Here is a 14,817-nt window from a genome sequence, read left to right on the forward strand (position 1 = left end):
TGAGATCCCAACAGTGAGGTGCGAACATGTAGGAAGCACCACGAAGGGAAATAGTCGACGTAAAAGGAAGGGGGAAGGATAGGCCAGGAGGTTGGTAACCCAAAGCAGCGACCAGGGGTGGGACAGCACTCCCCGGGCGCCCAGAGATTCTCATAGATCCCCTCGCTATGTAAGCTGTGTTGTACGACAAGAGCGAGAGAAAAGGAGAGGAAGGGCAAAAACCTCTACGGCCAGGAGAGCAATGAAAGATAAAAGGAGTGTGAACAGGAGTGGGGAGAGCACTCCTGGTCACCTCCAGGTCCAGGTGGAGTGCCAACTCAGACACACCAAAGGACAATCAATCAATGCAGAGGAGGGATTTAGGCTACGACATAAAATAAGGATAATTGCTCTCAAGCCTTGGAAAGTTAACAAACTTTGAAAACAAACCAAGGGGGAGAGAGAGAGCAAAGGATAAAAGGGAGAGAAGGGGACTCTCGAAACCACAAAATAACATATATATAGTCGGTAAAAGAAGTGTGAACAGGAGTGGGGAGAGCACTCCCGGTCACCATTGGTAAGCAACCCAAAGAAGGATTGAACTAGGATAGGCTATTTAGGTAAACCCTCGCTATTCCAGCTTAACTTATTAGGAACATTAGCCTAAGTGAAAAGGAAACAGGAGAGAGGGTGGACGTTTCAGGCAATATATCCAAGTCAAAACCAAACAAAGGGAAGCACCAGACATAAAAACACACATGTACAGAACGAGATCACCGACATGAAACTCATACGTACAGATCGAGATCGTCCCCCTCCTTAACGAATTTTTTCCCCGAAGGCAAAAAGTGTTACAGCCAACCCTAGGCTAACCTAACTGAGGCGATGTAAAGGAAGGAAGCCTAGGAGAGGGTAAAGGCTAACCAATAACTCAAAAAAATCATAATAAAACAAAAATTGTCTATAAGGTACATGTAGGAGGATAGGCAGGCCCAACACAACATGGACGTGAAGGGACATGACCGACCTCCAGTTAAATGAAAGTATCCCAAAATTAACAAAATTCAAAAGCATCCAAGCACAAGGTCAAAAAATTAAATGTAACAATGAAAATCATGTTCCCATACACTTACAGAAGTGAGTCTAAAACAAGGCAAAATAAAGCCAAAATAAGAAGCGAATAGGCCCGAGGGGAACCACGTAGCCTAAACAGCAAGACAGCACTTGACCAGGAAGGGAACACAAAATTCAAAAAATAAACAAAATTATAAAAACAAAGTAAAAACCGTGTAACAGTACCAATGAAAATAAGATCCCCAAAGGCTAAGAGAAGTGAGTGACAAAAATAAAGCATAATGAGGCCATGATAATAAGCGTAATGGGCTAATAAAAGGGGAAGCTATTCAGCCTAAACGCTCAACAACATTTCTCGTAATGAAGCCACGATAAAAAGCGAATGGGCCTGAGGGGGTAGCTCAAGTAGCCTAAACGCTAAACATCACTCCGTAATGAAGCCATGATAAAGGCGAATGGGCCCGAGTGGGTAGCCAAGTAGCCTAAACGCTAAACATCACTTCCGTAATAAAAATCACTCTCGTACTGAAGCCATGATAAAAGCGAATGGGCCGAGGGGGTAGCTCTATTAGTAGCCTAAACGCTAAACAGCACTTCTCGTAGTAAATGGGTACAGAACAAACAAAAATTAATCAAACCCACTAAAGTTAGGGATCATTAAAGGTAAAACATCCCAAATAAAAAGGGATACAAATAAAAACACAAAACAAATATGCCGACCCAAGACCAAGAGAGGTCAAGAGATGACGTGAGAGGAGATCGAGACGGGCGTTATAAATTCCTTTAAATATTAAATTAAAGGAAAATAAGAAGACTCAATCGCCTAAAAAACAACAAAACACTGGTACTCAAGTAATTGAAGAAGAACCTTGCGAGGATGCCATAAAAATCCAAAATAGAGCACAAAATAAGGATCACAACGAAATTACGTGTGAACAAAAAAACGTGCTAAAATGGAATCGGCTAGTGTTGCCTTGTATACAGTCCATGAGTAGTGCATGGGCTTGTATCGGCACCTCTCGTTGGGACTTTTGACATTGGGAATCTCTATAGGATAAGGTTCCGTGTTTTGTAGTTCACCCTTTTCCATACACGACTCCATCTAGTGGAGCTCGCTCTGGGGTAGTAACTCCAGCATTTCATTTAGCTTTCTCTGGTATCTAGCAACGGAATTACCTAGAAATAAGTGCTGAATGGACTATTTCACCAGGTGACACGGGACCCCGATCCAGAAATATAAATTTTCCATATAAATTTTACAGTTAAAAGCATGAAAACTTATAAATGTACTTCAAACATTAAACAAGCATTTTCTGCAGGGGTATCATCTTTGAAAAGTGCAGTAACTTTGCAAATGGGTATCACATCTTGTAAAAGTACATTAAATGAATGTGCTGAAATTACCTTTGCATCATATTTATGCATGTACAAAAATAAAAATAATACATTTTCGATACAGATTGTACACATGAAAGCATGAAATGCATTTTTCATAGAGATTTTAAACATGAAAGCATGAAATGCATTTTTCATAGAGATTTTGCACATTAAAACATCAAATGCATTTTTCATACAGATTTTACACATAGAAGCATGAAATGCATTTTTCATACAGATTTTACACATAAAAGAATGAAATGCATTTTTCATACAGATTTTACACATAAAAGCATGAAAACTTGTAAATTACTTCAAAAATTAAACACCCACTTCTGCAGGGTTTCTCGAGAATTTCGTGTGTCTGTGAAAAAATCGCGTATGCCCATTAGTTAGGTTCCAGTGAAAAGTTCATGTGTGTGTGAATTTCTCAACTCAATCGTGTAAGATCGAAGTATTACTGTATATATATATACACAGTATATATATATATATATATATATATATATATATATATATATATATATATATATATATATATATATATATCTATATATATATATATATATATATATATATATATATATATATATATATATATATATATATGTATATATACAAAGGAAAGAAAAGTGATGGAATGTCTTTCCTTCGTGGTATTGCCTTTATGTATAAGTAAACCACCCATATTCGTGTTGGATGCGTACCATACCGCCCCGTGAATAGCTAAAACCCGCAAATACTTAGAACGCTTCTAAAAACACTTAGAACTGCCTATTCTGATAGTTCAAACACACAAAAAAAACTAGAAATGCTTATACATTTATTATCCTACTTACGATGGGGTTAGGTTCCAAAAAAACCCATCATTTGTTGGAAAAAAACGTATCTCGAATATAGCCTAGCCTACACTAAAATTTGCTTAGTTTTGGAGACCACTGAGCTGATTAACAGCTCTCTAGAGCTGGCCGAAATTAGACTTATTTTACGTGGCTAGAACCAGTTGGCTTAGCAACGGGACCTACAACTTATTGTGGAACCGAACCACATTATAGCGAGAAATAATTTCTATCACCAGAAATAAATTCCTCTAACTCTTCATTTCATTTAAGAATCGAACTCCGGCCCATCGAACATGGTCATGGCCAACAAAGGACTCAAAAACCCTAGCCTACACTATAAAGAATACTCTGTACATACATGGTATAGTAATTACTAATATCAGCTAATTCTGGAGGTTCATGCAAAGTGACTTATGATAATTCAATACACAGAGAAACTGAATAACAAACAAGAATTAGCTTAGCCTACGACTTATGATAATTCAATACAAAGAGAAACTGAATAACAAACAAGAATTAGCTTAGCCTACACTATGGTATATCGTATACATATACGGTAGTCTAGCCTACATTATACTGTACTCTATATTTGCACAATATCACATTATACTAATCAACAAAACAAATATGCATCTTTTCCATGGATCTTTTAAAATGTTATGCCTTAATTCACTGTATCCAATAATACTGTATATATTCTTATATTGCTTTTGCATTATAAAATGCAATCATAGCCATTAATGTTTTGGTTTGGAAATCGATTATGCGGTAAGTTTATTTTGCTTTATTTAACTCAGAGCACTTTTCTTGCTTCTAGTTAGTGTAAATGAATCTCTATATACTTTATTTATATGGGGCAAGGTTATTTTTCGTTATGTGAAGTGTTTTCAAGTCAAAATATAACTTAAATATGTCTCATGAAATTAACTTGGCTATTTTTTTCATTAATAGATGACGTTGGCTGTTTGGGGGCATTTGTTTTGTGTAAAAAAAAAATCAAAATTGTTTGCTATTTTCACTTGATTTCATGATATGAGCTTTACGTATTTATCGTTTATCAGCGTAAAAGTAACAGTAATGTGTTCTTTCATGCGTAGTAGTTTTGATTAAAATACTTTCTCTTCAATTTTAATTACGGTCGAGTTTCATCCATGTTGCTGATGCACGATAATTTATAGTCATTAGCAGCTTGAACATTGTTTTTTCAGCTTCAGCTACAACTTGCAGCTTAATTTTAGCAGTATATTTCCTTGCTGATCTTTTATCCATACCGAATAAGGGTGTAATGTAAAAATATATCAGTCCTATTCTACTTAACTTCATTTGTACTATAACTATGGTAATTGTGTATTACCGTACGATGGTTGAAATACAAGCAAAACGGCTGTTGTTATCCGATTCAGTGATAAGCAAAACAACAGTTTCTCGGTCGGCTGTTTATGACTGTACGCATTTACGCAAGAGTATAACATTACTAATGATACTTTTATAATTCTCTTATATTATTTTAACTAGAAGATATGATAAAGCGATGGAGGAAAAGAAGTTGGTCTATTGTAATTTTTTCTCTTTTGCTGCCTGATTGTACGCTGCTGGCTGTGCCCGTGCGAAATTTAAAAATATTTTATAAATATTGTCATATCGGTATTAACCCCTTACCCCACTGCAAAATCGAACTATCATAAGGCAAATTATCATAACTTGAGCACTACCTGAGTATTTTAAGAATTTTATCACAAAAAGTGCATTTAATCATGAAAGTGAGATGAAAATACAGTAATTAGTGAATATTTCTCAGTGAAAAATACCGCGAATGGGTGTATTTTCAGCGAATAATGCATATATATGTTCCATGGTGAAATCCACGAATAGGTGAGTCCGTGAATCGTGAGACCGCGAATACAGGAGGTTTACTGTATATTCATCACATTCCAACATACATCAAAACTTTTCGGACAACAGCTTATAATAGCGACATCGGGCGCCATTTGGCAACTCAGTTGTAAGCGCGTGAAACAAATGGACATTATAGGGGTGGGTCCGAGAAATTACCTGCAGTTTCCCTTAAATAGGGCTTTTTCTGATACTGCTTACTGTTGTCATACTTTACTTAATAAAAGGATGTTACTCTAATACTTTAGAGGTCATCGCTGTTCTTATATTTTAATATTTTCATCTCCAACTGCCATCTCTATCATTTTATCTCCTTCATATGTGTGAACTTTGTAGACATAGGCCTACGACTGTTATAAGTTGAACTATTAGTCTTATTAACATCAACAAATACGACTTTTGTAAAGATTTGCTTGCACATTATTATTAATCAAATTTTTGAATGACTAATCCTATGTATATTGTGAACTAGTGAAACTTAATATAAAATATACTGAACTAGACTAACAGATTACAGATTTCACATCTGTTTTTGTAATACACAGAATATATTGTGAATACATAGTAATATACACACACACACACACACACACACACACATACACACACACATATATATATATATATATATATATATATATATATATATATATATATATATATATATATATATAATGCCATTTATCATGCATAATTTCTCATTTCTTTCATTGCTACTTAGGCCTATCATTTTGATGCCTCTTATGAAGTTAACCGAATATATAACGCCTATTTTTGTACTTCTTATTATCTAAGTTTCTAAAGAATTAAAATTAGCAAGAAGTTCAACATTAATTTAGTTAATGCTAAACGCTAGCAGTGAAGAAGACTACCATGCTCATCAGCGGAGAATGTCTCCTCCTCTTCGCAGAAGATGATTCTTACAGAAATCATCGGCCACTGGATTATATTATAACGCAAACCCTAGCCTCTATTCTTTGTGTTTTGCTGATATGAAGTGTTTCTTGGCAGGAGTATGATGAAATAATATTTTGGTCTCATGTAGCCTGTTACGGATGGTTTGAGCAGCAACTTGAAGGGAAAGTGTAATGTTCTCTCTTTATGGCAACACCGGCTTGTCAGGGGAGTTAGGCGGAGCTCCTTCAGTGATTATCCCATGATGATCCTTAAACAGTAATGCAACAATGGGGTCGTCCTCCAATTTTTACAATGAATTTATCATATTTCCTTGTTCTCTCTGTTGTTTTATTCCTCTATACATGGTTGTTTTATTTGCGCTAAGCTGCCGAGCAATATCTACAATAGAGACATTAGTCTTATGCAAGCTAATGATTGTGGCGTGGCAATCTGTTGCCCATCTTATCGGTGCAAGTGACGAGACAGTTTAGTTTAATTTTCCTGACCGAATGAGGAGTCACACGATAACATACGACTTTATGAGATTTTTTCTTTTTTGTTTTTGAAAACAATAATGGTTGAATTCTTTCTTTCTTTATTTATATATAATTTCATTGATGATTATTCAATATTACTTTATTAGTCAATAAGCTTTTATCTGGATTCGAAGTATTGTTTCTTCTTTGACTCTTTTGCCCAATCATCTGAAGTGAAATTTTTCAAAATGTTTCGTCATTTTTCGTAATATGAATTTTTCACTCACCATTCTTTTTTATATTGTTAACCGTATGATTAATAACCAAAGTTGAATAAAAAAAAATATCAAAAGAACAAATTACTGTTAGGTTTTTAAAACTTAAACATGTTCAAAAAACAAATTACTGTTAGGTGACACACAAAACACACATATATAACATGTTATATATAAAAAACATTTTATGACTATATATATATATATACACATACATATATGTATATATATATATATATTTATATATATATATATATATATATATATATATATATATATATATATATATATATATATATATTTTTAGGGATATATATATATGTAATATATAATAAACAGTAAACTTGTCAAAGTACTTGCAGGGGATGATGTACCACACACCCTCGAATAGCTAAAACCCGTGAATACTTAGAACCCTCCTAAAAACACTTAGAACTGCCTATTTTGATAGTTCAAACACACACTAATCAAACTAAAAATGCTTATACAGGTATTATCCTACTTACGGTGGGGTTAGGTTAAAAAAAAAAAAACCATTGTTTGTTGGAAAAAACGTAAGAAATAACAACACGTATCTTGAACATAGCCTAGCCTACATTAGGGTATTCGGTGCCATGAACTGTATTCATATATGGTAGACTAGCCTACACTATAAAATATACTCTTTACATACATGGTACAATAATTATTAATATCAGCTAATTCTGGAGGTTCATGCAAAATGACTTATGATAATTCTATACAAAGAGAAATTGAATAACAAACAAGAATTAGCTTAGCCTACACTATGGTATATTGTTTACATACACGGTAGCATAGCCTACATTATACTCTTTTATATATTCACATATCGTATTATACAAACGTCAACATAACGAATATGCATCTTTTCCATGGATCTTTTAAAGTGTTATGCTTTAATTCACTTTATCCAATAATATTGTATATATTCTTATATTGCTTTTGTATTATAAATTGCGATCATAGCGATTGATGTTTTGGCTTGGAAATGTTTACGCGGCGTTTACTTCGCTGCATTTAACTCAGTTCAGAGTGCTTTTCTTGCTCCTAGTTAGTGTAAATGTATCTCTAGATACTTTATTTATATGGGGCAAGGTTATTTTTCATCATACGAAGTGTTTTTAAGTCAAAATATAGCTAAAATACGTCTCGTTGTGAAATTATTTTATCTATTATTTTCATTAGATGACGATGGCCGTTTGGGGATGTTTGTTTTGTGTAAAAAAAAGTTCAAGATTCCATTCGCCATTTTCACTTGATTTCATTATAATACAAGCTTTACGTATTTACCGTTTACCGGCATAAAAATAACAGTAATGTGTTCTTTCATGCCTAGTAGTCGTGATTAAAATACTTTCTCTTCAATTTTAATTACGATTGAGTTTCATCCATGTTGCTGATGCACAATAATTAACTGTATAGCCATTTGCAGCTTGAACATTGTTTTCTCAAAATTTAGCAGTATATTTCCTTGAAGATCTTTTATCCATACCGAGTAAGGGTATAGTGTAAAAATATATCAGTCCTATTCTACTTAATGTCATTTGTGCCATAATCTACAGTAATTGTTTATTACCGTACGATGGTTGAAATACCAGGTAAATGGCTGTTGTTATCCGATTCGGTTATAAGCAAAACAACAGTTTCTTGGTCGGTTGTTTATGGCTGTACGTATTTATGCATGAATATAATGTTACTAACAATACTTTAACCATTCTCTTTTACTTTTTTTAACAAGAAGATAGGGTAAAGAGATGGAGGAAAAGTTCTCTCTTGTAATTTGGTCTCCCTCACTGCCCGATTACGCTGCTGCCTGCATCCACGCGAAATTTAAAAATATTTTACAAATACTATTCTGGTACCGGTATTAATTGCTTACCCCACTGCAAAATCGAATCATCGTAAGGTGAATTATCGTAACTCAAGCATTACCTGAGTATTTTAATAGTTTTATCACAAAAAGTGCATTTAGTCACGAAAATGAGATGAAAATACAGTATTCAGTGAATATTTCTCAGTGAAAAATACTGCAAATGGGCGAATTTTCTGCAAATAATGGGTAGACACGTTCCAAAGAGAAATCCGTGAATACATGAGTCCGCGAATCGTGAGAACGCGAATCTGGGGGGTTTACTGTGTGTGTGTGTGTATATATATGTGTGTGTGTGTGTGTATGTATGTATGTATATATAAGAGTGCTCTTGTATTTTTGCAATTCCTGGTTCCCTTTCTAGTTCCATTATAAGAACTGCTCTTTTTTTCCCTTAGTACTACGTACTTTACTGCTTGGGAGGATTTACTTTTTCTTAAAGTTCCTTGGTCATGCCAGGTTCCATTGTTACCATTCACTATCTTCATGAACCCCATGTTGATCAAATCTCTTGTTGTGCCCTAATTCAGGTACTTATCTGTCTGAGTTACAAGTACTTTTACCTTAACTGGATAACAATTTTTCCTGTACTTCTTTTTTGTTGTGTTAAACTATTTGTATTTTATGAATAATGCCTTTAGTTTAATTATATTTCTGTAAATTTGTCACCAAAATATGTATTTAAACAGACAAAGGAACTCTTAATTGGGTGAGGATTTAATATTGGCATGTTTTGACTAAGCATTATATTTAAGATTTCCCTAAGTATCACATAAAATCAATGGTTTAATAGAAAGAAAAATTAAACATGACTAACACATACTTTTAAAGATGTAAAGATTTGAAATGGTGTTTTTAGTTTTAAAATTGGCAATCTGTTCTCGTCAAAGGAGCCAGCGAGGACAGCACATACCACACGTCACAAACACCCTTTGCAGACATCAAAGGTGAGCTGAATGGTCATTGGACATGTGAGATCTGTTCATAGGCTCATGGCAACCATCCCAGATGGTGGTGATCTCTGTTTAAAATAGCCATTCAGGTTCCCAGTTCCAGTAGGAGTATAGGTGGAAGAGAATACTCATACATCTTCCCAGCAGAGCTCCTTCCCACCCAAAATGCATACAATACTCTAGTAAGCTTACAAAGATGTCAGAATCCAAGGTCTCTCAGCATTAATAGGAACAGATACCCTAAACGAATGGCAAGATGTGGACCAAGCCATTGAACTCTCCTTTCTTACCCGAGAGGGTTTGGTGTGCTGGCCTTGTTCTCACATGAAGACAACTTCCTGAAGTGGATTCAGGCTCTCCTACGTAAAATCTGACATTGAGGAGGACCCCAAAAGTGATCCCCCTCTTCCCAAGGAAATCCCCTCCCCCAAGCACTGTTTCTTCTTCAGTTCCTAGCCCTTTACAGAGACTCCCTCTCTGCCAGGTGGCAATGATCTTACAGCACTGGGTCAACCTGCCCAACCACACCAATGGTATATGCTTTGCATATACAATGGAACCTCAGATTTCATACATAATCTGTTCTAGAACATCTGACAAAGTCTGAAACGTATGAACTCCAAAACAATAATTCCCATAAGGAAGAATATAAATCCAATTGATGCATTTCAGACACCAAAAATATTTTTAAAAATACATTTTATATAGAATATAGTTTTACACAGAAAACAATGAGACATAAATATAAATGGCTAATGAAATGGCTAAATGAACACCTGACATCACTCTTACCTTATGGAAGACTCTTGTTAGTGTATGGAAGATGGAGAGGGAGGAGGAGAGGTTATCGTTTGGAAGAGAACTCCCCCTCCAGAAGGACTTCAGGTATCAAGGCCCTAACTTGGGTTACTTCTCCTCTTTGTTTTTTACTGGCACAATCTGGGGTTACTTACCCCTCTTTGTTTTTTACTGGCAAAGAGACATTTGTTTCTGGTGTCTCTTCAAGATTTGCCTAAAATGGAACATGTCGGAGACACAGATTACATCACCTTTATTAGGGTGATAATTCTCCAAAACATTTTTTGCATCACTCCATTTTGCAAACATGTCCTTAATCACTGAAGTAGGCACATTATTCCCTCTCTCTTCCTCCTCCTCTTCTGATTCCTTATCTGCTGTTGCTGTTCTTGCTGAAGGTCTTGCAGCTGTGGTTAGCTCTTCCCTGTGGGCATCCACTAGCTCTTTCAGCATGTCATCCCAACTCACATCCAAGCCCATGGACTTCCTTAAGACACTATGGATTCTGCAACAGGCGTAGGGTTGGCAGGGTTAGCCACAAATCCTTCAAAATCCTTCTTGAGGTAACATCCTGGCCACAATTTTCTCCAAGAAGTGTTCATTGTCCTGGAAGTCACTCCCTGCCAAGCCTTATCTATAAGGCTTGTGCAATTGAAGATACTGAAGTGATCCCTCCAGAGCTCTCTGAGGGGTCAATTCAGCGTCCGAGGTCACTTCGAAGCACCATTGGAACAGCGCTTTGGTGTGTGGTTTCTTGAAGTTTGAAATGATCCATTGGTCCATGAGCTGTGTATTAGGGGGCAAGAACTTCACTGTGATGAATTTAAATTTATCTAACAATATGATGAATTTGAATTTATCTAACAATTGGTCTTCCAAGCCCAGAGGATGAACAGGAGCACTGTCCATTACCAGGAGGTATTTGAGTGGCAGGTTATTTTCCAGGAGGTGTTTCGTCACCATAAGGCCAAACACTTCATTGACCCACTCAATGAAAATTTGCCTCATGACCCATTCTTTTCTGTTAGCCTTCCACATCACAGGCAATTTATTCTTGATGACATTGTTTTTCTTGAACAAATGGGGAGTTTCAGAGTGATACACCAGTATAGGCTTCACTTTGAAATCCCCACTGGCATTCCCACAGAACAAGAGAATTAGCCTATCCTTCATAGGTTTGTGTCCTGGAAGTGCATTTTCCTCCTACGTGATGTAGCTCCTCTTTGGCATTTTTCTCCAAAAGAGGCCTGTTTCGTCACAACTGAAGACTTGTTGGGGGAGGAATCCTTCAGCCTTTACGTACTCTTTGAATTCCTCAATGAATTCATCAGTGGCAAGTTTGTAGGAACTAGCAGTCTCCCCATGCCTTAAGAGACTATGTATGCCTGTTCGCTTTCTGAATTTTTCGAACCAGCCTCTGCTGGCCTTAAATTCACTAATAGCAGCAGCACTTGTTGCATGCATTTCCTTAGTGAGATCAGCATGCAACATCCTTGCCTTTTCACAAATTATTGCCACCAACACACTATCTCCCACTTAACTGTTTTTTGCTGATCCACACCAACAACAGCTCCTCAACATCTTCGACTAGTTGCGATCCCTGTTTCGTTAATGAAGTTAACCCTTTCGCAACATCAGCTTCCTTGATTTCTTTTTTCTTTGTTAAGGTGGGACTGATTGTTGATACGGACTTGCCGTACATCCTAGCAAGATCAGTCATGCGTACGCCACTTTCGTACTTTGCTACAATTTCTTTCTTAAACTCTATCGTGTTTCTTGTCTTTTTTACCGAAGGGCTGGTACTTGGAACTTTCTTTGGACCCATGATGGCTTATTTAAGAGTTGCACTCAATGCATTTGGGTGCTTGGTACAGGGCCTAGTCATGCGGTGGGCCTCTGGAAGGAGCGTTTCCAGGTATATGATCTCCGAGCAGATGTACGAAGCCTGAGTCAAAATTTTGATGAAGTCCAAAACGTACAAAATCCGCGGTTTGACAGTACTTGATTCAGAAAATATCTACAAGGGTTAAAGCCCAATCCAAGGTCTCCTGCCAACAGCTGGAATGGCTCACAGGCCTGTTACAGCTTGTGCCTGTGGTGGATCAAATTCTCAAACTGTAACTAAATAATGTTAACAGTGGAAGGCTGGAAGAGGCTTTGCAGTGAATTTAAACTGCAGAAGCAGGGGTTCAGCAAGATACTTTGTCCATGGACCCAGAAGGGTGTTCTTGCCAAACAGGTTAACCTGACTATCCTAGCTATGCAGGTAGTTATACACATGGATGCCTCCTTGACAGTTTAGGGGGGACCACTGGGAGGGGTCGTCAGGCAACTGGATGGTCACCAGTTTTTAATTAAAGAGGTGTCATATCAACTCCTTGGCAATGATGACCATCTTCCTGTCTCTTAAAACTTTAAAACCTCCAAAGGAGACCCAAATCCAGTTGGTCCTGAATAACATAATAGTGATGACTTGTATCAAAAGTCTCTGCTCCTCCTCAGTTTCTCTCAATGCAGTTATGTTGTCCATCATGCTGATGGCTTCAGCATGGAAGTGGCATTTGTCAACAATCCACTCCATGGCATTTTTCAGCAATCCACCCCAGCCGGGTCACTCAACATGACAGCAGACTCCCTGTCAGGGCAGAGGGCAGCTTTGAAGAAGTAGATGTTAGACAAAACCTCCATTCAAGCAATTGCCAATCTGCTTCCACATCCAAAAGTTAAGCATGGGAGAACCATCAACTTCCTGGACACTCAACAATAGGAAGAGACTGTGTTCCTACAAGACTGAAACAGACAGAGGATAATCTGCCTCTTTCCTCCACTGTCCTAGATTTCAAAGGTTTTGAACAAACTTCTACCTCAACAGTGATGCCTACCTGGTAGCCCACAGATTGGCCCAACAGTCATTGGTTCATTCTGATATAATGGACAAGGAAAGCAATTCCACTAGTCATTGGTTCTTTTTGATATAATGGACAAGGAAATCAATTCCACTGACATATATTATCCTATCTAAGACTGTAAGAGAAAAAGTCATCTACACATGATCCTCTTATAGCTCCAACCTTCACACGTGGATTTTCAAAATTTGGTCCACGTACAGATTTTTCATCTAACACTGTTAGGTACCTAGTGTAAAAACTATAGACTTTGTTTATCTATGACCGATTGAAATTACAATTGAAATCATTCTGAATTTCTGATGGACCTGTTCATGGACAATGGCCTTGCCACCAATTCAGTTGGCAAGCTGCTCTCACTGAATGGGCCAAGAATCACCTTGTTGCCTTTAATTAAAAGGGGGGGGAGGGCAATCCTTTCCTACATTGCATGACATCCAGAAGGTGGGAAACTAATTGGCTTACTTTGGAAGCATCTCCTTTGAGGAAGTTTCAAGGTTTACAGGGTGATAATCAAAGACATTGTCCTCAGACCTTACGATCATGAGACCGAAGAGTTTTAACTACACTGTATATTGATTGGTGGTATAAGTGTCGACCACACAAGCCTGAGTGAAAAGCAACAGGCCGTGATACTTCTGAGATATTGCAAGGAGAGAGCAGTTATCCTACATTTTATCCTGACATTAGGTAAGTTATCGTGTCAGAAGATTAGCATATCTATGGTGTTTTATCCCTCTGTATTCACTGTTAATTTCTCACAGAACTCCATCATAAATGAGGGAAGGTGATCCCTCATAAGACTCTGAAGCCATGGTACTGTCAAGATGGAGCAGTTATCCTTCATTCCATCCTGGCATACTACTGTAATTGGTTGTGTCACTTCACTTGCATAGGTTAACATATGTACAGGTTATTTATCCATTTTTACCAAATGCAATTCCTCATTGTAACCCCTGATTAGAAGAGGGAAGGGATCACTCACATGACTTTTACCATGGACCACTCTCATCTTGGCATGAAATGGCTAAAGTGAAGTTAGCTTGTCTGATAATCTAACTATCTGTCTCAATTGACATAATGAGTTAAGGACACCTGGATAAAACACAAGATGTGTGTGCATATGCATAACAAATGAATGTACTGTATATTGCTATTTAAAAAATACAATTTTAAATCCAGAAATATCAGACAAATAGGAAATTAAAATATGAGTGCTCCACTATTCCATCAATATATCAAAATAAATGAATGAAAGTGAAAGTGAAAGCTCATTTTACCTGGTAATGTAAATTTGTAAAATCTTTCAAGCCATTCTTTACAACAACTTCAACAATTTTATGAATTCCAAGTGTGTCATTTGCTTCAGCTCCTTCTACTATACTCTCATACTCATGGATACGAAGTGGACCAAAAGGAATCTGAAAGAAAAGGAAAATATTACTTTAATACTATT

At 36.7% G+C, this 14,817-nt stretch overlaps 1 protein-coding gene across 1 annotated transcript in view; it reads right to left on the reverse strand.

The window, feature by feature from the left end:
• Chsy (Chondroitin sulfate synthase) overlaps window positions 1–14,817 on the reverse strand; it is a 344,497-nt gene that overhangs the window by 61,997 nt on the left and 267,683 nt on the right. Inside the window, 1 exon segment of the mRNA XM_067122136.1 lies at window positions 14,642–14,782. Coding sequence (XP_066978237.1) covers window positions 14,642–14,782 — 141 coding nt within the window.

The sequence above is a fragment of the Macrobrachium rosenbergii genome, chromosome 2, assembly GCF_040412425.1.
Source record: "Macrobrachium rosenbergii isolate ZJJX-2024 chromosome 2, ASM4041242v1, whole genome shotgun sequence".
Classification (NCBI taxonomy): Eukaryota; Metazoa; Arthropoda; class Malacostraca; order Decapoda; family Palaemonidae; genus Macrobrachium; species Macrobrachium rosenbergii.